Genomic DNA, 25371 nt, shown 5'->3' on the forward strand with positions numbered 1-25371 from the left:
TCAACGCACCGAGCAACGACCAAGTGCTTTCACCCTGCCGGCGGCGCACCCAGACGACGCAGCGGCAGCTGCCGGAAGGACTCTCTCGCCCGCCGGTCACTTCAGGAAGTGCGGCGGCCCACATTCCAGCGCGGCTTGACATTGAACCCAGCGGCGGCGGCTTTCACTTTCGCCGCCGAGAGCACCGACCCCTTTGGCCGAGGTTCTTGATCCCGCGCCGTGACGTCACCCCGTTCCCTCCAACGAGGACGGCCGCTCGGAGGACGGCGCCCCCGCCGTGCGGAGCGGCGGTGCGCGCGACGTCGGTACTGGAGCAAAATGAAAGCAAATCATTCGCCTTTATGGCGTTGTTCCGTCGAGCTTGACTGGGAAAATTACTTCTTTGCTCGGACCGCCGGGCAGCTTGCTGGAAGATCTGGGCAAGCGATAGGACGACTTGCGGCGTAGTCATATTGAGCAGACAAAGAAATGCGGGGATCGTTATGGCACGCATATCAAAGCAGCCAACAGTCATTAAAACCAAGGAAAGCACAGCGGAGTATTTTTATTTTTAACACCCGAAAGTAGATTAAACCGCCGAGCACCAGGCCAGGAGAAGCTTGTACCTATTGCATCACCGGTGAATACCGTCGGCACTGGGGATCGAACCTCGCACCTCCCTCATGCGAGATGGATGCTCAACCACTAGGCCACCACTGCGATCAGATTAAACATCCTCCGTAGCTCAGTAACGGTATAGCACCGTACGTAATATGCAGAGGTTGATGGTTCGGACCCGCCGGCGGCAGAGATTGTTTTTAAGGCTTACACCTTAATTTTCTGTTTGAGAGGAAACCCATCTCTGCGCGTGCGTGCGTGCAAGTTACTTAACGTGAGTAGTGTGTGTGTGTGCGTTAACACTCGATGGTACACTAAAAGATAGGGGCCTCATGCAGCCAGGCAGATGGCGGTTAAATTAATGACTGGTCGCGGGACAACTGTGGTCGCTTCGGTGGGGTAGGGAGAGCCATCATTCTAGAGGCGAAATTCTAGAGGCCCGTGTACTGTGCGATGTCAGTGCACGTTAAAGAACCCTGGCCAGGTGGCTGAAATTTCCGGAGCCCTTCACTACGGCGTCCCTCATAGCCTGAGTCGCTTTGAGACGTTAAACCCACACAAACCACAATTTCCCACTGATCAACGCCACACATAAAAAAAACAACCTTGGTTTCAGCGACTGTTTGTTTCCTTCATATATGCAGCGCATGCAGCCGTTCTTTCAAATGACACTACCATTCAGCATTAAACTGATATATCGCGATTTTCTGGGACGATATCAACTTTCTCATTTCATTATCATTCAGCGAAAGACCTCATTTATATGGTTCCACGTGAACTGGTAATAGGTCGAGAAAAACTGGGTGCTGGGCTTAGTGGTTCCGCACACTTTACAACTATATAGAACGGCGCCGTTCCCTTAGCGGAGGACAGCGACGGCCTTCCCATCCCGTCGGTGACATCGCGTAGCGGCCCTCGCTCGATGCGTCTGCATGCATCCGTGCCGGTTTCGAAAATAAAAGCCGCGTTTGTTTTCTGGGTGACCGTTGCGGCGCGAGGGCGGCGAACGAGGGCGGCCGCGAACAAAGGCGCGGGGGGGAAGAAAATAGAGCGACCGGGTTTCCATTTCGGGGCGTCGATGTGGGTATCGCGGTCGTGGGCTTTTTTTTCGGCGACTCGACCGCGCTACTTGGGACGGCACAAAGCGGGCCGCGGGCGCCGCCCGCGTGTGCGCCACCGTTTGACCGCTTTCCACTGCCCCAGAGACTCTGAACGGAGCCGTCGCTCACACGGCGCCCCCCCGAGCGGACCCGAGTGAGATCGCCCGCCGAGTGAAGCTTCCAACATATGCTGCAGCGAGAGTGCGTAGTCCTGAATGATTCGACACCGAAGGGCGCGTCTTTTCTCTCTTTTTCTCTTTCCTCATCTTTCAACTCTCTTCTATCTGCACGTGGTAGCGGTGGTGGCTCGGCTTGAGCCAGTCGGCAGGCCCGTGCACTTTCCTTTTCATCCTTCTCTCAGTCGCAGCAACAACACAACAACAACGACACCAAAGAAATGACCAGAGCAGAATAGAAAAAGTTCACCCAAAGGGATCACAATGCATACTCGATCATTAGCTTCCGTACCCCGCCTACACATTATAACTTTCAACGCAATTTCAGCCCTTTACTGCAGTCCGCTTAATTTACTATAGCGACATATTCCTACGCAAAGCGTCTTTCTAGATCTGTTACGACTCGCGGCGATGGCGGTGTTAACTTTATTTTAAGAAAAAAAAAAGTTCTCGCGGAGTTGGTACGCCCGTGCCTCTGGGACTTCGCGGTTAACCGCATGTTGACAGGCTGTCGCCCTGTGCGACAGACACGGTAATGTTTCGTACGTGGGGTTTAAATTTCTAATGTAGATTGGGAGCAAAGGAAAGGCGCATTAACTGTCTCACTTTACGGTGGCGCTGTGAGGCAAGGCAGGAAGGAGAGAAGGATAGAGGGACGATTTAGTACAGGGCTCCTGGTCAGTTTCGAGTACACTTTAGGTTCTTCAAGGCTTGCTGTCGTTGCTGTCTGCAAAAGCATTTTTTCACTTCGTCCGAATCAAAATACATCCTCCGTAGCCGGGATTTATTCTCGAGCGCCGTAACCGCTGCGCCAAGGCGGCTGACTGAGAGCATAACGCAGTAAGTTTCTCGTTATAGTGAGTGCGGGACCCGGTGAAAAGTCCGGCAGTCCCTTTAGAATTAGTGAGGTATCATGCCGACCAGGTAAAATAGGAGATGACGACGGAGTTCCTGTGTCACATTAGCCGAAACAGGGAGAACAGTGAAGGGCCTCACTACATCTTAGCGCGTTACCATCTTCTCCGGTATTCGTAGAAAGAAAGTTGCGCAGGGAACTAAGAGTGCTCAGGTGCTTTGAATGCAAAAGCATAGTTTTTTATTTTGTTTCTTTATTATTTTTCCTACCTTTCTAATTACGGACCTACTCACTAGCATAAGGCAACACTAGGGTCAACTTTGATCGCCAAGAAGCAACGTGGTTTTGTGGCCTATGGTTACGTGCTGACCTCGGAATCTGAAAGTCCTGGCGTCAATTCCCCGCACATTCGGAAGAAATTTATTTTTATTTTTTTTGCCTGGTCACATGGGTTTTGGGACGCCACTTTTTCTGGACATCGGGTTTCATTGACGATGAAAAGTGGATAAAAAAAAAACAGCATGCACCCTTTCATGCTTTCGTGCCATTCGTAACAGAGGCACCGCTATTTACGATGCACTGCTCCAGCGGATTGCCGCACGCACACTAGGACAAAACTGTAGGATCGTCAACTGTCTCCTGCAGGCATCTCGTGCGTTGTGAACTTGTGATGAGAGCGGCAGGCTTGCGAGTACAATTAAGGGAGGGCCTCTGAAGCGCCCCTTCCCATCACCGGTAGCAAAGCAGGGCCTGCCGGCGACTCTCCCTCACGAAAGATACACTCCGCCTTTTCTTCAGTGTGTGTCCTCCCTCCGATACTCGACGAGGGGGCAAGCAAACTTCGCTGCGGACGAGTCCAACTCGCGGCATAAAAGTGAGGGGTGTCTGGGGGAGACGTCGAGGCATCCCCTCAGCTGTGCCGCTTGCTGCTGCGGCGGCAGGGCAGAGCGGGACCCCCCCGTGCCAGCATCTCTGACACACGCAGGAGCGACCCGCCGATTCGCGACCGACCTTTTCCCTCTCCTGACCTCCTCAGCCTCTCTGCGCGAGAAAAAGAAGGTTGGGAAAGAGAGAAGGCGGTTCGCATCTCTCTTTCCCGGATGTGAACCGCCGCCTCGCTCTCGTTGCAGGAAGCAGGAGCCTCTTCTCGCGTCCGGATGCTGGGAGGCCGCGTAGCCTCCCCTCCTCCTCCTCTCGGGAGGAAGGGAAAGGACGCCCACTTTCGCTTTCGCAGTCGGGCGCGTACCTGCGCGCGGCGAAAGCCGAACGCGCTAGGAGCAGTCTGACAGGCAGGCTTTTGGGGCGAAGTCATGCCCACGCCGTCTAGCATCATGCTAGGCTCTTGAGAGCGCATAAAGTGGCATAAAATGAGCCATAGTAGGACACAATAACAATAAAGAAACAGCACTTGGTAACAATGGGCCATGCTCCGCGGCGTCCTGTGCAACTCCGCTGATCAATCACCACAGCATGAGGAAATCAGCTTTTTAACGTTTGGCTGTGTTAAGCAAGAGAGAGGCATAAAAATTCTTGAACTTATGCTTTCGTTTCATGGTTACCTTCTTGCTTAGGCAACAAGAAATGTTTGAACAACAGAGTGCTTTTTTTTTTGTCGTGGAAAAACAAAGTGCTTTTGGATCAAAGGCCCGAGCGCTGAACGAGTGGCAGCGTCAGCCGCCGAAGACGTCAAGCACGAAGAGGTTGCGCTCTCAGCGACGGAAATAAATAAATAAATAAAATAAAGCTCTATGGTTGCCTGTTAATAGCAAGGTGATCAGCCAATCCGCGTCCTAACATCGGATTTTCTGTCACTTTGCATTTGGCTAAAAAAAATAGACTTTTAAAGCGTAGTTTTCATCGCTCAACCAATCCGAAATACTCCCATCGGTTGCAGTTCATACCCGAATGATGAGAGCGGCGATATGCAAAAAAAAAAAAAAAAATATTAGAAAGCTCGTCGCCAAGGGTTCACAGTGCTCGCGCACTTTTTAGTTGAGCGCGCTAAAGCGGCGACTGACGATAGCTTCTCGCTTAAATGCTTTCTCCGTTGAGCCAAATTGCGGCTACAAAACGACGACTCCATCGCACATGACGAATCACACTTGTTATCGGCCTGACGGGCAGTGTTTGGCAGCGAAACTCAACATCAATTCAAGCGGTGCAGAAAAAAAAAAAAAAGAATTGCGAAAAGGGCACTAGCCTGCGCTTTTCGCAGCACAGCTGATATCGCGTATCAGTGCGTGTAGATTGCGTCACGCGTGCGCCAATAAACGGTGTGCAGAGGCGGCGAGAGTTGCGCTGTTGCAAAGGGGGTCGGAGCTTGTGAGCCGGAAACGCCGGTGCAACGTACTCTGTGTACCAGCCAAACAGCGCGGTCGTTGCATCACCGAGCGCCGGCACGCGGCCCTGTTTCTGCGGTCTGGCCCGGTCACCGGCGCCTCCTTCCCCATCCTGGCTGCACCAGCGGCGACCCAGGGCCGTCGGGGAAAGGGTGAGGGAGCACCTGTTTCCCCCTTCCCTGTGATATAGTCGACGGAAGAGGAATCGGGTCGACCCGGGGCTTGCGCAGGGGCCACAGCGCGGTCGGGGTCGACGGCTCCTGGGCCGGGGTCGACGACCCGGCCGGGACGCGCGGCCGGACGCCCTCGCCGGGTCAAAGACCCGCCGGCCCCGGGGGCGCGGCCGGGGTCGCAGGCGCGCGCGCTCACCTCCGATCATTCCCGCTCTCCGTGCCCTCTCTCATTACTCGCCCGCTCTCCACCGCGGCCACTGCGCTTCTGGGGAGAACGCAAAGTGGCAAAACCGAAGAAAAAAAAAGGAGAATGTAAAACCCTTGAAATTACCTGTCGGTGTCGAGCGCATTTCTCGCATGTGTTTTTTCAGTGTCACACTCAAGTTCAACGTCACGGAATCTGCAGCTCGGTTCCGAACAATTCGATTACGTTGGCTCTCTTCGCATTGCTCTAGTGCAGCTGTATATTCTGCCGGTGACACCAATCTCTTTTTCGGAAAGACCGAGCAACCTTTGTTATTCAGTTATAACTTCAGCTGCAGGGAGGCCGCGACCTTCTAAGGTAAAAAGCTACAAGTTCCAGCACATGACGTCGGAAGATACCTTCAGAAACGCGAAGTCGTGATCTTTCGCTGAAGATTTTGCTCATCGAGCCTGTTCGCTCGGCAAACAAAAGCGATAGCATATGCCAGTAATCTCGTGCTTTCTTTGTTTTCTAAAAAGTACATATTTTTAATTCCGCGTTATTATAAAGATTATAATTGTAAAATTTTTTGTAATTCCAATTTTAACGCGATAGCGTTAGAGACTTTGTTGTCCAGAAAGTCTGGTGTCGGTGATGTCGGCGTTGTGAGCGAAAAATCACGAGCACGGCTCTGGCATGTGGTGCACAGAGAGCAACCTAGGAGACAGGTGAGCCACCTAGGTCTCGTGACCTTGTGGAGTTATCCCAACCTGCCCACCGGGTAATAAGCAAACTGCCCGGCCGTGGCAGTTAAAGATTGGTCGCTCGGAAAGATCAACCTAGGCCGCAGAAGGCCCACTGCTGGCAGCATCCCTCACAAAAAAAGTTTTAGACAGTCTATAGAGTCTCTCTAGACTTCTGTTTATAAAGTTTATAGACTGTCTATAGACAAATCCTAGAAAACAGTCTATAGGCAATACAAATATCATAGACGTTCTATGGACAATCTATAGATTTATGGCCATACACTTTTAGTAGACTTTTGTATATAGACAGTCTATAGACTATGAATAGATAAATAGAAATATCTACAGGAAGTCAATAGATTCAATAAGAAGTCTACAGATTGTCTATAGACTGTCTGTTGACCATTTTTATAAGGGATCTGCCATCGCAGGGCACTGGCGAATGGCTTAACTGCTGCACCTCTGCTCAAGGAGGGGAATGCGGACTCCCAGGGATCTATGAATATAAAGTAGAGAACGACCTTCTGCATATATAGGAATTAACCCATTACGTTATCGTTATGGAGGTTTACGTCCCAAAGCGACTAAGGCTATGAGCACAGCAGAATGGTGGGCCTGTTGGTTTGACATGTCAAAGAAGAAAAACCGGCCAAAAAAGACGAACACACAAGAAGAGCACAATACAGGTGTCAGCATGCTGCCGACTTCTCCCCCGGCCCAGGCAGGTTCCGAGAACTGCTAACTGCTTCGGCCTTCGGACAGCACGCACTTCCACAGATTTATGACCCGAGGGAAGCAGACCTCGACCCCGACGAAAACACACCGCGCCTGCAAAAGGTCATCAGCATTTCAGAGCCACGGGCTCTTCGTGGAAAAGAGGGGACCCCGCGACGCCTCCCGCACTCCGAAGGGAAGAGGGGAAACCTCATACGACCGGGGAGGGAAGAAACGGACCGAGTCGACACAGAGAGACGGCGCCAGGGGGAGACAGAAAAGGAGAGTCGACAGAGTGCGGACGCGGCGAGTGCAGCTCAGTTCGCACGGCGCGATCTCCAGTGAAAGCGTTGACTGGCATCCCTGTAAATATTCTAAAGCGACCTCAATAAACAAGTTTTAACCATCCACTGAGTGTCCGCTAACATGGCGCAGTCGACAGGATGTCAGTCCAACACAATCTCTGAAGACGCAACGGCCCAACGGCGAACCTCCTCGACGCACTCCGACTCAACGGTCGTCTACTCGCCGCTGTGCTCCGTCGACCGCAACCTCCTGGGCACCGCTACGAAGAGACAGCTTGTGGACGAACTGAAATCACGTGAACTACCGTGCTCCGGAAGCAAGGACGAGCTGATCGCACGAATCCTCGAAGACAACATTCGACAACGAGTCTCCGACGAGATGGACACGCCAACGACAAACCAGGCTGCCAACGACGACGACAGGCAGGCGTACCTGGAGGCGCTTTCCACAATCAAGGAGCTCCGTGCCGAGATGGAGATCGTGCGAACGCAGCTCGCCCAAGCTACCACGGCCATCGCACCTGGAGTGCACGGCAACGTCAGCCCAGCTGTCCCAACGCCGACGGAAAACGTCACGAGTTCCGGACGAAGCCCGGCACAATTCGGAGTTCCTGCTGACGGCACGAGAGCTGGAACGACGGAAAGATCACCAACGGCAAGTGGCAATCACGCGTACTACGACACGGGACCGAACGGCAGTGCACAAATACCGCTGCCTTGCACCACCACTGACGGTACACCAAATATGGCAGCTATCCTGGCAATGATCGCCACCACGCAGGCGCAGCTAGCCACTGCATTGACGAGGACTCCCGCAGCCACAGCACCGGTACAGATCCACTCTACGAGCGACACGTCATCCGCCATACCGCTTTATGACGGATCTCCGCAGCAGAGTGTGCACGGCTGGATCTCGCAGGTCGAGCGCATCGCAGCACTTGCGCACTGGACGGAGTCACTAACGCTAGCCAGCGCAGCGACACGTCTGACGGGAGCCGCAAGAGACTGGAACAGCTCCTACGGAACGAGGTGTGACACCTGGCTCGAGTGGAAGGAAGCCCTCGCCTCTCGCTTCAAACGAAAGCTCTCTATGCAAGATTTTCTCGACCTCCAGGCAAAACGACGCCTTGAAACCACCGAGTCCATCGTGGAGTACATGTACTCGAAGAACGCAGTACTTGACAAGGCGCCGTACCCGCTGGCCACCGAGGAAAGGATATCCCTCATCCTGAGCGGCATAGACGACAACACCTGGGCGAATCCACTGGCGGCGCAGTGTTGCACCACGGTGACCGAGCTGATCGACCGTGCAGCTCAACTTGACTCACGACGCCGCACCACAACCGCGCACACCCGCGACGCCAAAGATGAATATCCCGCTTCTACGAGACAACGAGGCCAAGCCAGGCGAGTCAGCGAGACGGCTAACGCTCCTCAAAGCGAACGACGCCAGTACTCACGACCTCTCCAGCCAAGATACGGTACAGCAAGAGCGTGCTTCAACTGCGGCGACGTTGGCCACCTGTCCCGCGAGTGCAGCAGGCCAAAGACCGCAGCTACCATCAGGGCTGAGCAACGGCGATCTGGCAGCAGCAACGACACCAACAGGGACGGGCCACCCATCAGGCAAGCAAATTGCTTTTTGCAGTCTACCGGCGGCACGTTGCCAATCGTTACCGGCCACCTAAATAACAGACCGCTCAAGATCTGTATCGACAGTGGAGCCAACGTGTCAATAATGAGCGAAGATGCCTTGAGCCCCGACATTCGTACGCACGCCCGATTGGCTTCGGAGGAAATTCAAGTGTTGAACCGCTGCATTAGACCGACGCGGGCGGCAACGTTAGATGTTGAAGTTGGAGCGACGAAGGTGTTTCTCCGAGATGTCGTCATAACGCCGCTACCGGAATCTATCGATCTGATTCTCGGATCGGACTGGCGCCGCGCTGCGAACGTCGACGTGACCTTTCATCCTACCAACGACGTGACTCTCGTGCAAGTCACCAATATCGTCGACGCGCCATCGAGCTCGCACGGCCCGACTCCAAAGTTAACAAGACACACGGGAGAGGCTTTGGTGGCCTCGTTTTGCCGTCAGGCTAATGAGCCTGCTCCCGACGACTGCGGCTTTGTGCGGCTGGGTGCGAAGGTCCATCTCCCCGATGACGACTATATTACTCTTGTGGAAGACGCGGTGTCGAAAATGACCACGCGAGCAAACGAGAGCGAGAGGGATGCGCTAAGATCTATCCTGCTGAAGCACCACCAAGCTTTCACGTCGAAAGCAGACGCACTGGGTATGTGCCCCCACGCCGAACACAGCATTGAACTGCGCGACAGCGTGCCGGTCACATCGAGACCGTACAGGTGTTCTCCGGCTGACCGCCGGTTTATTAGAGAGCAGGTGGACGACTACCTTGCCAAAGGGATAATCCGGCAAAGCGAGAGCGAATACGGCGCTCCAACGATCGTGGTAGACCAACCGCTCCACCCGACAACCCCGCGAAGAATGGTGCACGACTATCGCAAGCTGAACGAGAAGACGGTTAACCCTTCATACCCGATGCCGATCATGGAGGACGTCATCGACGACATCATGAGGGAAGGCTCGGTTTGTTTCACCGTGCTGGATGTGAAGGCAGCCTTCCTAACCATCCGAGTAAAGGCCGAAGACGTTCACAAAACAGCTTTCGTCACCCCAGACGGCAAATACGAGTACCTTCGCATGGCTTTTGGCTTCTGCAAGGCACCGCAGACGATGCAGAGAGTGATGCGCCGCACGTTTGACGGCCTAAGCAGAACATCGACGTATATGGATGACGTTGGACAGGGAGCAGCAACGGTGACAGAGGCGCTCGACATGCTCGAAGAGGCGCTGAAAAGAATAGTCGTCAACGGCCTGAAAATGGACATACGAAAATGCCAGTTCGTGCGAGACAAGGTCCAGTTTCTGGGATACGTCATCTCAGCGGAGGGGCGGACGCTGGACGAAACAAGAGTTGCCGCCATCGACAAGTTCGAGCCGCATCGCAACGAGAAAAAGCTATACTCCTTCCTCCAGTTCGCGAACCATTACCGCAAATTTGTACCCGAGTTCTCCAAGCTCACGCACCCGTTGCGCCAACTCCTCGCAAAGGATACTGCATTCGTTTGGACAGGCGAATATCAACAGATTGTCGACGCTGTGAAGACTGCCCTGAAGAGTCCGCCCACACTGGCGAGCTTCCGCCTCGAATGTCCGACCTACGTGCACGTCGACGCCTCCCAAACAGGACTTGGGGCAGTGCTGTCACAAACACAAGACGGCAAGGAGCGTATAATCGAGTATGCAAGCCGATCTCTGAACAAGCACGACAGGGGATTGCACTCTAACATGCTTGAGTGCATGGCTCTTCATTGGGCTGTCACTGAGAAGTTTGCCATCTACCTCCGAGGAGGTCCACGCTTCACGGTGTACACGGACAATTTCAGCTTGTCGTACCTGGTGAAAAAGGGTGCAACCAATCGCAGATTCGCAAGATGGACCCTCGACCTTGCGGAGTACACCTTTGACGTGAAGCATAAGCCTGGACGCCAGAACACCGCGGCAGACGCACTCTCGAGGCAGTCGGACGACATCGAACCGAGCGAGGAGCAACTTCCGGCTCGCGACCTCTCCTGCCTTACCGTCGTCGCCAGTAGACACAGCCGTCTACGCGAGCTGCAAGAGAGCGACCCAGATTGTCAAAGGTTCCGGACCGAAGCTAACGCTGGTGCATCCGACTACGAGATCGAGGACGGCATCGTTATCAAAAGGTCAATCCAGAATGGTCGCATCTGCAAACGAGTGATTGTGCCCGCCACTCTGCGAAGCAGCGTCATGGTGGTTTTCCACGATGGCAACGGCCATCTCGGCACCGAGAAAACGAAGGACCTAATGCAGAAGAAGTACTGGTGGCCATCCATGGCTAAGGACGTCCGTCAATACGTAGAGTCCTGCCACACGTGCCAGATGGTAAACGCCCGCACCACACGAAACGAAGGGTGCCTCAAGCCCAGAGACGTTCCAAACGAGCCAAACACCGTCATCTCGTTAGATCACATGGGACCACTTGACGGAAGAAACGGCTATGTGCTTGTTTGCATTGACCACGCAACGAGGTACATGGACGCCGTGGCCGTGCCGAGCACTTCGTCAGAATACTACCTCAAATTCCTGACGGAAAGGTGGATACCGAGATTCGGAGTTCCCAGTATCGTAATTACCGACCAGGCTAAAGGCTTCGTAAACAAGCGAACTGCACAACTTCATAACCGATTCGGAATAACCCACGTCAATTCTCCCCCATACTGGCCTCAATCCAACGGGCTGATCGAAAGAATGGTCGGAACTCTCAAGCAGGTGTTGCGCAAGACCATCGAAGACAGCAACGCATGGAGGAAGCAGCTTCCCAGAGCCACGTTCGCCATTAACGCCACGAAACACCGCCACGGAAACCGCAGCCCCTTCTGGCTAATGCACGGGTACGACCCGAAGATACCCGGGGAAATCAACATCGCATCTGTTGAGAACGAGATGAGCGCCGCAGAGAGGCTCCACGATCTCGCAACAGGACGTGCGGACATGCGGGACGGTCTTCTCGACAGTCAGCTAGATTCAGTGTCCCGATACGACTCGAGGCGACGGGCACCAAATTTTCATCCTGGAGATGTCGTCGTGCTCGAAGTTGGCGCGCGAAATACACTGGATGCCCGCTACGAGGGACCCTTTGAAGTGGCAGCACTTATCGAGCCGAACCTCGTGGCCATCGAAAGATTAGTCCATGTGCCCGGAAAAATAAATCGCAAGACAGTAAACGTGGAGCAGCTGAGAAGATACAAAGAGCGTGATTTGATCCCCGATGAGTTGGCATCACCTTCCCGAAACGCTTGCACCTGAGGACAGGCGCAAAAAATTGGGAGGGTCGTGTCAGCATGCTGCCGACTTCTCCCCCGGCCCAGGCAGGTTCCGAGAACTGCTAACTGCTTCGGCCTTCGGACAGCACGCACTTCCACAGATTTATGACCCGAGGGAAGCAGACCTCGACCCCGACGAAAACACACCGCGCCTGCAAAAGGTCATCAGCATTTCAGAGCCACGGGCTCTTCGTGGAAAAGAGGGGACCCCGCGACGCCTCCCGCACTCCGAAGGGAAGAGGGGAAACCTCATACGACCGGGGAGGGAAGAAACGGACCGAGTCGACACAGAGAGACGGCGCCAGGGGGAGACAGAAAAGGAGAGTCGACAGAGTGCGGACGCGGCGAGTGCAGCTCAGTTCGCACGGCGCGATCTCCAGTGAAAGCGTTGACTGGCATCCCTGTAAATATTCTAAAGCGACCTCAATAAACAAGTTTTAACCATCCACTGAGTGTCCGCTAACACAGGACAAAGACTGGACTATCAACTGAACACTTTATTGAATACAGACCACCGGGTAATCTCCACGCATGCGCCAAGGCAAGATAGACACTCAAACATGGTCATTCGTATAATCAAATTCTTTTGCCGTCAGCGCAATCGATGGTGAACTGACGGCGCGCAAACATCTCCATGCATGTTTAGCAATTTGAAAGGCCTCAAGGATTTCACGAGCCTTCCGTGTATTTCATAGGCCAAAATGGTGACATCTCCGAAACGTGGGGAACATTTCCCGGGACGCCTACTGCAATGCAGAGCAAAATTGCCATCTTCACCAGCGCCAACTTTTGTTCTGTGCTTATGCAACCTCTCGTTCACGCAGTCACCCGTTTGACCTATGTAAAATTTTCCACAGGTCAGCGGAATTTTATAGATCACTTCAGTCCGGCACTTTGCGTACACAGTTCTATGTTTGGTCGTGCAACGCTTCTTATTTCTGCCTGGCATAATTAGTGCACAAAGGCCTGAAAGCTTAACTGGAGCAGAAAAAGCCAAATTGACCCCTTGGCGCCCGGCGAATTTCTTAACATTGTGCGCCACTTTGTGGAAATAAGGCGTGACTTGAACTTTTTTCCTTTTGTCAGTGGCATCACTGTTTCCCTTCTTGAACCCGCCATTCATCTCCTTTAATACTGATTCAGCTACCGCTCTCAACATTTCTGCTGGGAAACTTGTATCAGACAGGCATTTGGCTTACGTTGCGACACTAGTTGACACGGTGTTGGTCAAATGTTTAGGGGAATCCCCCAAGGTGGAGTAGATTTGTAATAAGGGAGTAATTACTCATTGACATCCACCCGAGCGCAGCCATAGGGCTACAAAGGAAAGCTATACAGCTTTCTCAGAAACTTCGTAGTTAAAGAAAAATTCGTCCTGGTCCGGGGTTCGAACCCGGGACCACCGCTTCACCGGAGCAGTCGCTCTACCAATTGAGCTAACCGGGATTTTTTTTCTTTATTGCCAATTGAGCTAACCGGGACGGCAAGCTTATGGTAGGGCGAGAGCGAATTGATCAATAACTCGAAGTGGGAACAGTGTTGGTCAAATGTTTAGGGGAATCCCCGAAGGTGGAGTAGATTTGTAATAAGGGAGTAATTACTCATTGGCATCCACCCGAGCGCAGCCATAGGGCTACAACCCGTTGACATGGTGTGGCAGCAACTTTTTTTTCACATGTGTGCTGGATGTACTCACCAAGAACAAAAAATGGGCTCCTACCCTTTGACTCTAATCATTCTGAACTAGTCAAGCGAGGTATTGCCAAGGCTTGTTTCCACAACGTTGTTTCCACAACGGCAAAGACCTCGCTCGTCACTCGTCACGACCAACTATCCCAATCTGCAGTTCTTCTGCTGTCTTTGCAGCTCGACCTCTACTTTCCTCGCATTCAGCTGTAGATGCAATTAGGTCCCCACGGGGCATGCATGCATCCATGCCCACTCTTGCGTGCATCGTATAGGATGTGCTGCCGTGAATGGTTGTCTCCAAGGCTTATCTTAGGCTCATTCAGATTAAACGGATGTCGAGGACTACTTGTTCGAATTTTGGCTCTTTTTGAGGCCCCTGTGGGGTGGCGCTGTTTCGGCACCAGAGCACCTAATCATGTCTCAGAACTCGCAGTTAAAGTTGGAAGGTCTTTTATTTTTCCCACAGCACCGTGCTCGTGACGTTCGTAGTAAAGGCGTCGATTGCACTGGTACCCCGTGATTACCGGCCGGAGATGGATGGCAATGTGGCATAAACTGCGATTCGCAAAAAAAAAAAATTAACAAAACAAAAATGAAGAGTGCACTAGATATCATTGTATTTATTTTAGGAAAACTGCATGTGGTTCCTGTCTTTCATGTGTTGGCCTCTTATAACCCATAAATGCTCCGTTTCTACTGAGAGTAGGCTGTGATCAAACGGCGTCGGCCAACATCGATTTGTCCTCACTATCCAATTAAGGTTTACTTCCCTGAAATGCCCGGTGTGCTGCATGTTCCATGCGTTGGTGACTTAAAACTTGAATTTGCTCGGTGTACGCTGGCTTTTGAAACCAAGATGAAGTAGTCGCTCGGCAGTACAGCAGCCCGCAGGTGTGCTTGTGAGAATGCTTTCTACCAACACCGGCAGACTTCGACACCTGCCCTACATCGATATAGGTATATGGTGCTGCTCAGTGACCACTCCGCGTAAATTCACAATAGCCCTTTCGTTCTAAGTGAATTAAACTCTTGAATTTTGGGAATACAAAAATTCGCGATTTATCTTGGTGTTCAAAGGACTGCTCTGCTCTCGAAGGCCTTTCCTCTTGAGTAATGGGTTCGATACTCGGCCTCACCACTTCCTCCAGTGTGCCGTGTCTTCAAAGTTCGCGTTTTGCGGAAAGTTCGGTTCTATAGGATTCACTCGACGCGTATGAGAAAGGAGAAAAGCATGCGCTAGACATCACTTGTCCCGAACTATACTGCTCATGGTTGTTTATTTGTTCTCGTATTCGTTCTAGACGAAGGCTCACTCGCGAGCTTTTCATCGATGGATGGAGCCTGAACGCGTCTCTCTTCGGTCGCGGCCAACTGTTCGGGGGGAGCCCCCTTCTGGAGCAGCACTTGTGGGCGATGCCGTTGGAAGCGTGGACGCCTGATGGACGGCGTCGCTGCTAGTGGCCGTTGTTGTAGGACACCCCGTTGCAGGAGGGCAGTTCGGCGAAGCACTCTCTCAGCGCCTGCGCACACTTGTAGACCTCTTCGAAAGAGTTGTACGGAGCAACTGGTGTGAAGCGGAGGAGGGAAAGCACTGGGGTATCGCACTGAAACAGGACAGAAAGAAGAGAAAACTAGAATCGATGAACGATCCTGGTTGACTTCGCATAATTAACTTCAGTAGGGCGTTGCATGCACGGACAGCAGCAGGGGCCGTAAAAAGAGGGGAAAAAATCTTACCAAAGGTTTCGATACTCAATTAAATTAAATTGGTTTTTTGTGGGACAGGGTTAATTGGAGAGACATGGGAGAGGCATTTGCCCTGCAGTGGGCGTAGTCAGGCCGATGATGATGATGATGACGGTTTTTTTTTGTGTGGAAAGGAAACGGCGCAGCATCTGTCTCACATACCTCGGTGGACAACCGAACCGCACCGTAAGGGAAGGGATAAAGGAGGAGGTGCCGTAGTGGAGGGCTCCCGGAATAATTTCGACCACCTGGAGATCGTTAACGTGCACTGACGTCGCACAGCACAAGGGTGCCTTTTGCGTTCCTCCCTAAGGTGAAATTTGAGAGCAGCTTTATTTTGCGATATACTGAGCACAAGGTCTCTATCGCACCGAACGAACGCTCCCTTGCCCGGTTGCGGCGTCCTCTCCTGTGTTTGCTCCTCCTCGCGAGAACGCGTTGCAACTTGCTCGTATCATTGTTTCGGGGAGGAACCCTGAAGCCTCAAAGGACGCGTCTTCCTTTGGAGCAGGCCACGAGGTGCGTGCCCTATGGTAAACCGGCTGCAGGTAGCGCTGCCGATTAGCGGCGGAGGTCTGATAACGTTTTCGCGTTCTATTCTTGAAGGCGAAGCTTAAGCGTTCTCCATGTTTTTTATTAATGTAATATCGCCAAGAATGCAGCGATGGCGTAGAGGTAGAGCATCCGCCTCGCGTGCAAGAGGACCGGGGTTCGAATCCCGGTGCCACGCAATTCTCCACCGGATTAAAAAAAAAAAACTCCGCGTGTCGATGGAATTGCATACCCAGGCTTGGAGTGCGGCCTGATTTCGGTGACCAGAACCGACAACGCACTTCCTCACCAGAACAGGATTTGGCCACCCTGGTGTAGTACATGGCCATAACCTTCCATGAATAAACCAATTAACCCTCGGCCCTCAGTCCCCAGCAGCTGCGGAGCAACTGACCAAGGCGGCGGTCAGATCTGTGACGCAGCGGAGGGTGCTAAGAATCTTTGGCTCCGGACAGGCCGCCATTGGAAACTGAACCTGGCAACGTTTAACGCAAGAACCTTATCAAGTGAGGCTAGCTTAGCAGTGCTATTGGAGGAATTAGCCGGTATTAAATGGGATGTCATAGGGCTTAGTGAGGTTAGGACGACAGATGAGGCGTATACAGTACTAAAGGGCGGGCATGTACTGTGCTATCGTGGACTAGCAGATAGGCGAGAACTAGGTGTGGGATTCCTCATTAATCAGGATATAGCTGGCAACATCGAGGAGTTTTACAGTATTAACGAGAGAGTGGCAGCTATCGTAATTAGGCTTAATAAGAGGTACAAGCTGAAGGTGGTGCAGGCCTACGCGCCTACATCAAGCCATGATGACCAGATAGTTGAAAGCTTCTATGAGGATGTGGAATCGGCAATGACCAAAGTAAAATCACAGTACACTGTACTGATGGGCGACTTTAATGCAAAGGTAGGTAAAAAGCAGGCTGGAGACAAGGCGGTAGGTGACTATGGCATAGGTTCTAGGAACAGTAGGGGAGAGTTATTAGTAGAGTTCGCAGATAGAAATAATTTACGGATTATGAATACCTTCTTCCGCAAACGAGCAAACAGGAAGTGGACGTGGAAGAGCCCCAATGGTGAGACTAAAAATGAAATAGACTTCATACTGTGTGCACACCCTGGCATCGTAGAGGATGTGGAGGTCCTCGGTAAGGTCCGTTGTAGCGACCACAGAATGGTAAGGTCTCGTGTTAGCTTAGATTTGAAGAGGGAACGGAGGAAACTGGTGAAGAGAAAGGCTATTAACGAGTTAGCATTAAGAGGGAAGGTAGAGGAATTCAGAATGTCGCTGCAAAACAGATTCTCCGCTTTAACTGAAGAAGACGACCGTAGTGTTGAAACAATGAATGATAATCTTACAGCTATCGTTACAGAGTGCGCCGCAGAAGTAGGTGGTAGGATTGTTCGACAGGATACCAGCAGCAAGCAGGAGGACGTCTAACTCCACAGATAGGACAGAACTAGCAGAGCTATCGAAGTTAATAAATAAGCGCAAGGTAGCCGACATAAGAAAGTTTAACATGGAGAAGATCGAGCATGCTCTAAGGAACGGAGGTAGACTAAAATCAGTGAGGAGAAAACTGGGCATAGGTAAAAACCAGATGTATGCGCTAAAAGACAAACAGGGCAATGTCATCAGCAATATGGATAAGATAGTTGAATTAGCCGAAGAGTTCTACAAAAATCTATACAGTAGCGAATCTAATCATCAAGTTACTGAGGGAGGCAGTCGAGCACAGCAATGGGGCATCCTGCCAGTAACAAAGGAGGAAGTAAAGAAAGCCTTAGGAGCAATGCAAAGAGGGAAAGCAGCTGGTGAGGATCAGGTAACAGCAGATTTGTTGAAGGACGGAGGAGAGATTGTGCTACAAAAACTAGCCACCCTGTATACGCAATGCCTTGTGACCTCGAGAGTACCAGAAGCTTGGAAGAACGCTAACATTATCTTAATTCATAAGAAAGGAGACGTCAAGGACTTGAAGAATTACAGACCAATCAGCTTATTGTCCGTTGCCTACAAGGTATTGATATGTTTAGCCGTACTAGTAGCGTGTCCCACCAGGCATCGGGTACAGGATCACAGCCGCATTGCCGAAGGAGGAAGGAACGTGGGCCGGAGACGGGGAGTAGGGGAAGTGAAGGAAAAACGCTTTATACACTTATTTACATTATTTACATAGAGCGGGACTGAGTATGGCTCTCAGTGGAAGGGGAACGTCTTCGTCAACCGTAGTCGACTGGAGCTAGCAGGCTTTTTTTTTCTCGGCCACACTCACGGCCGAGTTAAATATCGTTCGGTTTCCCCAGATCCCTGGCTGGGGAATAATGGTCGACGAGCACTGTCCAATCGGATGGACCGAAGGGGACGTTCTTGTTACCACCCACGGCTGGGCAGGTGCGGGCTTTTCCACTCTCTCGCAGCTGGGTCGATGAGAGGGGGAGATGCTGACTCATCCAGCCCTGCGGGAAAGGAATCTCCTGAAGTCTTCCAGCAGGTGAATGAACTTGCTTCCCCGCCGATCGCCCAGAACGCGAGTCGGGGACACAGAATTCTTCAATTATCCGCCAGCGTGACCGGCGCCGGCACGTCGCCTCCGCTGTGGTCGCTCGGACAATACCTCCGGCGCGTCCCCGGCCTTCGCCGCTATAGTGGTCACCTCCGCTCAAGGAATTTCGCTGGGGTTACTGCTGACAATGGCGCTCGACATTCCTGCTACACTAATCCGCTGAGGCTCGGAGGGGCATTCCAAGCATCCCACTTCCCACCGCCGTCGCGGGGTTGTCGGCCTCGATGAATGTTCACGGTAGCTGCATGATCGGGCCCACGTGGTCCGAAGTACGGTCACAACAGTATTTACTAAGGTAATCGCTAATAGAGTCAGGACAACCTTGGACTTTAGTCAACCAAATGATCAGGCAGGCTTTCGTAAAGGATACTCGACAATAGATCACATTCACACTATCAATCAGGTGATAGAGAAATGCGCAGAATATAACTGTCGTGTCCGGTCGCTGTGTTGAATGCAGCGAAAGACGCACACGGTACTTTAAGACTTCGTTTATTTAAAGCCGATGAGGGTGCGACCAGCGTCGACCGAGGCAGGAGCCGAACTGGCCGCCCGAAGAAAGGGGGGAGCGGAGAAGCGTCCACGGGAGGGAGTGGCTTCCCAGAACAGGAGGAGGGTGCGGGGGCGCACCGTGGGGGGGCATCCGGCGACAGCGTGCGACGAGGGGCAAGCGGTCGTTAGGAGGAGGATTGAGTGGTCGTTAGGAGGAGGATTGAGTGGTCGTTAGGAGGAGGATGCGAACTGTCGTTACACACACAAAAGCAATAAGGGGACACAACACTTCCTTCCCCCTTAGAAAGTTGCCTGGTATCGTGCAGGGGGTCGGCGCTCACGCGTGGAGGCGCGCTGGCTTTGTGCGCTCGGGGGAGAAACACTTGTAGGCTGGCTGTTGTTCGCTGTGTCTCCTAGGTCTGTCCTGGGCGAAGTCTCTTCTTCCGGGAAGAGGTGCCAGGCTATGTGGGAAGATGGTGCACATGTTCTCTCCGCTGGCGGACAGCTCTCAGACGGCGTCGTAAATCTACGCAGCTGGTTGAGATGTCGGCGTGCTACTGTGCCATGTATGTTGACGAGCCAAGAGCGCAGGCCTATGCGTCTGACAATTGTAGCTTCCTCCCAGCGTGGCTTTTTCAGAAACTGTCGGGCGAGGACGCGCTGCCCCTCATTAAGCGTGCCGCAGCGCGGAATTGCTTTTTCTTCCCGGAACGTCTCTGCCTTTGGCTCGGGGAGGATGGCTGTGAGCTGGGTTCGCATTTCACGCTCGAACATCATTTTCGAGGGGGTCTCGCCTGTTGTGCTCTGAACCGTCGTGTGCTGCTTGAAGAGAAAGCGCGCAAGGCGGCGCTGCAGCGAGCCTGTCTGATCTCTTTCAAGGGCGCGTTTTAGCTCGGCTACGTAGCGCTCGGCTTGTCCGTTTGTCGCTGGGTGGTAGGGGGCCGATGTAACTGATGAGATCCCGTTGTCGCGATAAAACTTGAGGATCTCCGCAGACACAAACGGTGTTCCGTTGTCCGACACTACCTTGCGCGGCAGGCCGAACGTTGCAAATAGTGATCGGAGGTTGTCAATGACTGCTGCCGAAGTCGTCTGTCCCATTTGCCTTATCTCAAGCCACTTTGTGTAGGCATCTACGACCACAAGGAAAGTGCAGCCCTCAATTGGTCCTGCAAAATCAATGTGCAGTGTGTGCCATGGTGTGTCTGGCTTTTCCCATTCTGGGACAGGAGCTTTCGGCGGGGCGCTCCGGCTGCTCTGGCAAGGCTTGCATTCTCGCACCACTGTTTCGATGTCGTTGTCAATGCCAGGCCACCACATGTAGCTTCTGGCACACTTTTTCATTGCAACGATGCCCCGATGTCCGGCGTGGATGAGAGACATAGCTTGTGCGCGTAGTTCTCTCGGCATCACAACTCGGGACCCAAATATGATGCAGCCGCGATGGGTGCTCAACTCTGTAGCTCGCCTGCGGTAAGCGTCGAAGTTGTCCCCTTTGAGTTTATGCACGTTGCCTTGTTGAACAGCTGTGTAAACTAGCCGGAGAGCTGCGCACTTCTGCGTAGATGCTGCAACTGTGCCTGCTGTAAGCGGAGGTTCTGGCAGTGCTTCGAACATCAGAACGTCTCCTGGTGGAAATGGTTCGTCAACAGTTGCGTCTAGTGGCAGACGGCTTAGCGCATCGGCGTTTTGATGTTTGCCGCATATCATCACGCCTAGTGGAGAAAACCAATTTCTCCCTAGAAGGCTTGATCCTGTGCCCTTCACAACAAGCAGAGGTAGCGTATGGGTCTGGCCGTTGTAGTTAACCTGCACGTTGGCAGAGCCCAATAGTGGCAGATTCTGTCCTGACCACGTTCGCAGGTGCGTGTCGTCTTGTTGCAGGGCGGGTGCGTCAGATGGCCATGAAGTTCGGAACGTGTCCTCACTGATCAGAGTACAGGCTGCGCCGGAGTCCACCTCGAACTTAATCAGCTGGTGATGTACGCTTACTTCTGTAAAAATCTTCGGTCGCGTGCCGAGATTCATGGTGTTCAGGTCGTACAACACAGATGGTGTTGCTGATGTTGTTCCATGGAGATCAGATAGCGGCGTATTCTCTGAGGCGTTGACGCTGTGATTAGGCTGGGAAGGTGACTTTATCTTGGCAAGTCTCCGTTTCGTAATGCATGCTCTTTCGATATGCCCTCGCTTGTGGCAAAAATTACACGTGGCTGACTGGAATCGACATCCCTGGGGGTTGTGTTGGTCGTCACACCGCCAGCAGCGTTGTGCCTTTTTGACCGATTTTACAACAACAGAAGGCTTGCGCACCTGGTTGCTTGTCTGGTGTACCGGCTCGGTGTTCCGGCGAATCCCTCTCTGCTGGTGACCGGCGCTCTCCGCTCGAACGGCGATGTCGTAAGCTTTGCTGAATGTGAGGTCCTTCTCAGCGAACAGGCGCTGCTGCAGTGACTCGTCACTCAGTCCGCACACAAATCTGTCGCGTAACATCACGTCCAAGGGAAGCATGGTGGTGTTAGCAGAAGAAGCTGCGTCTCCCTCCTGCCCGGTAGCTGTTGTCGACAGCGTTCCAAAATTGCAGTCGGCAGCGAGCTTCTTGAGCGCGGCTACGTAGGCGCTCACAGTTTCTCCTTCCAGTTGATCTCGTCGTTGGAAGCGAGCCCGGCTGTAGACCTCGGATGGCCTTGGGTCGTAGTGCTTTTGCAGTGCTGATACGATGTCGTCGTAAGACACTGCCGCTGGTGTGCTTGGCTGAATAAGGGCGCAGACAGTATCGTAAGTCTGCTCCCCGCACAGCGTCAGCAGGTTGGCCCTCTTCAAGGCTGGGTCTGTGATGTTGTTAGCTTCAAAGTAGAACTGAAGGCGTCCAACCCACGATGACCACGATGAGCCGTTGAACTCTGGTATCTGATTGGGAAACCCTCGCGTAGCCATGGCTTGTCAATAGCGTTGCGTAGCGCGGGTCGAATCCACTTTCTCGTCGCCACTGTCGTGTCCGGTCGCTGTGTTGAATGCAGCGAAAGACGCACACGGTACTTTAAGACTTCGTTTATTTAAAGCCGATGAGGGTGCGACCAGCGTCGACCGAGGCAGGAGCCGAACTGGCCGCCCGAAGAAAGGGGGGAGCGGAGAAGCGTCCACGGGAGGGAGTGGCTTCCCAGAACAGGAGGAGGGTGCGGGGGCGCACCGTGGGGGGGCATCCGGCGACAGCGTGCGACGAGGGGCAAGCGGTCGTTAGAGGAGGATTGAGTGGTCGTTAGGAGGAGGATTGAGTGGTCGTTAGGAGGAGGATGCGAACTGTCGTTACACACACAAAAGCAATAAGGGGACACAACAATAACCAACCGCTATATATAGTCTTCATTGATTACGAGAAAGCATTTGACTCAGTGGAAACCTCAGCTGTCATGCAGGCATTGCGGAATCAGGGTGTAGAAGAGTGCTATGTGAAAATATTGGAAGATATTTATAGCGATTGCACAGCTACTATAGTTCTCCATAAAGTCAGCAATAAAATTCCAATACGGAAAGGTGTCAGGCAGGGAGACACGATCTCGCCAATGCTCTTCACTGCCTGCTTACAGGAGGTATTCCGGGGACTGGAATGGGAACAGTTGGGGATAAGAGTTAATGGACAATACCTGAGTAATTTGCGATTCGCTGATGACATTGCCTTGCTAAGCCACTCAGGACAAGAACTGCAAAGCATGATCAATCAGTTAGACAGGCAGAGCAGAACGGTGGGGCTAAGAATTAACATGCAGAAAACCAAAGTAATGTTTAATAGCCTAGCAAGGGAACAGCAGTTCGCCATTGGTAGCGAGGTGCTGGAAGTAGTAAGAGAATATGTCTACTTAGGGCAGGTAGTGACCGCAGATCCGGATCATGAGAGGGAAATAACTAGAAGAATAAGAATGGGGTGGAGCGCATATGGCAGGTTCTCGCAGATCATGAATGGTAGCTTACCAATATCCCTGAAGAGAAAAGTATACAACAGCTGTATCCTACCGGTACTCACCTATGGGGCAGAAACGTGGAGGCTAACAAAGAGGATTCAGCTTAAGTTAAGAACAACGCAGCGAGCTATGGAAAGGAAAATGATAGGTGTAACGTTAAGAGATCGAAAGCGGGCGGAGTGGGTGAGGGAACAAACGCGGGTTAACGACATCTTAGTTGAAATCAAGAGGAAGAAATGGGCTTGGGCAGGGCATGTAATGCGAAGGAAAGATAACCGCTGGTCCTTAAGGGTAACGGAGTGGATTCCAAAAGAAAGCAAACGTAGCAGGGGACGGCAGAAAGTTAGGTGGGCGGATGAGTTTAAGAAGTTTGCAGGGATACAGTGGCGGCAACTGACAAAGGACAGGGTTAATTGGAGAGACATGGGAGAGGCCTTTGCCCTGCAGTGGGTGTAGTCAGGCTGATGATGATGATGATGAATATCGCCAATGTTACATGTATTCGGCTACGTTAATCGACCTGGAATTCCCCCATTGCCAAGTCTGTGGTGGTATCCAGGCACACAACGCATGGGCTGGACTTGCCCTCGAACAGAACGATCGCCCTTATGCCAACTCAAAAGGAAATCAATCGCCTAAGAGTCAACTGCATCTCAACTAAATTCACTCAGCAATTTTTCTTTTTGATTTCAGCTCAATTTATTATCATAGAACAACCCAGCCAACTAATAACGACGCATGGGAAAATGATGTGTGGCGATGGTTGGGCTCGAGGACAAGTCCAGCACACATGTTTCATGTCATAATGACCAGCACAGACCGGGCGATGGGGAATTACAGGTTGGTTAATAAGTGGTGCGCTATTACATCCTACCGGAGTGAAAGCTTGTTGGCCAGTTGAAGAATGTAAAGAGAGGAATAACTCAGAAACGAGAACCGATTTCAGCTGTGAGAAATGTAGTGTTGGAGTCTGCTCAGGAACTCGACACGAAAAATTGGGGGAGGCACTTAAGCTCCGCCTTAAGGGTGTGAAGCGATAGCTTTAGTGAGGTAACGCCCACACATGAGGAATTGGTCATTCTCTGTTTAGCATTCATAGGTCCCTGGGATTCCTCATACGACCCCTGGCGCAGTGGCGCAGCGGTGAAGCGATGGCCCTGCGATTGCAGATTCTCGGACCAGCAGTGTGCCTTGTGAGGGCCAGGTTGCTCTTCCCGAGCGGCCAGCCAATAATTTAACGGCCACCTTCCATGGTGGGCAGTTTTATCACTATCCGGTGGGCAGGTCGTGAGGATGCCGCAAGGTCACGTGACCTATATAAGGTGACCCACCTGCCTCCTACGTTGTTCTTTGGGGACCACCTGCCTGATCCATGCCTGTGATTTTTTTGCCCTCAAAGCCAACGCCCACAACAACTAAACCCTGATTTTCTGCACAACGGAGCCTTTAACGACATCGCATTAATAAGAAGGAAGGTTTGGTTTGGTTTGATGGGGTTTAACGTCCCAAAGCGACTCAGGCTATGAGGGACGCCGTAGTGGAGGGCTCCGGAAATTTCGACCACCTGGGGTTCTTTAACGTGCACTGACATCGCAAAGTACACGGGCCTCTAGAATTTCGCCTCCGAAGAAATACAAGCCGCCGCGGCCGGGATCGAACCCGCGTCTTTCGGGTCAGCAGCCGAGCACCATAACCACTGAGCCACCGCGGCGGCGCTAATAAGAAGAAAGGGAGGGGCGACTACTTAAAGTACGAAGCGCTTCGCCACTGCTTCGACTCCCCACGCACAGGCTATACTCACAAAGATACCCCGGCGCAGCATCTGTTGGACCAAGGATGCAGGGTCGTAGGCGGCGGCGAGGCGAACGCTGAGCTGGCTTCCTCTTCGATCAGTGTCGGAGGGCGTTACCAAGTGGAGTGGACGCGTGCTGTCCTCGAGGACGTCGCTCGCGCACAGCTCGTCCAGCAGCAGAAGCTCCAGGTACCCGGTGAGAAGGAACTGCTTGCGCAACCGCCTCGTCTCTCCCATCTCGGTGAATATCTGGCAGAGAGAACGGGGAAGAGTTAACCAGTTATGTGACGGAAAGGCCTTTTCACGGAACAAACGCAATGCAAACGGAAGAACTAGCGGACATCGGCTGAAATTCAATTGCTGACGCAGCTCTTGTGTGGCTTCGGTTGGGCGAGTTGGTTTAAATGTTTCTTCTCCAAAGAGCGCCAAAAAGAAGGCCGCATAAATTG

General features: G+C 52.5%; 1 protein-coding gene across 2 annotated transcripts in view; it reads right to left on the reverse strand.

Annotated features, from left to right (window-relative positions):
* Nucleotides 1-13874: 13874 nt before the first annotated feature.
* LOC149359184 (uncharacterized) overlaps nt 13875-25371 on the reverse strand; it is a 43317-nt gene continuing 31820 nt past the window's right edge. For both annotated transcript variants that reach the window (XM_089568990.1, XM_089568989.1), the window contains 2 exons: nt 24932-25171; nt 13875-15418 (listed from right to left, as the gene is read on the reverse strand). In XM_089568990.1, the coding sequence (XP_089425116.1) occupies nt 15269-15418; nt 24932-25171 (390 nt within the window). In that variant the 3' untranslated portion in view covers nt 13875-15268. The remainder of the gene's footprint in view (nt 15419-24931; nt 25172-25371) is intronic.

Source organism: Amblyomma mixtum, chromosome 2 (genome assembly GCF_055824585.1).
Source record: "Amblyomma mixtum isolate Tamu chromosome 2, ASM5582458v1, whole genome shotgun sequence".
Lineage (NCBI taxonomy): Eukaryota > Metazoa > Arthropoda > Arachnida > Ixodida > Ixodidae > Amblyomma > Amblyomma mixtum.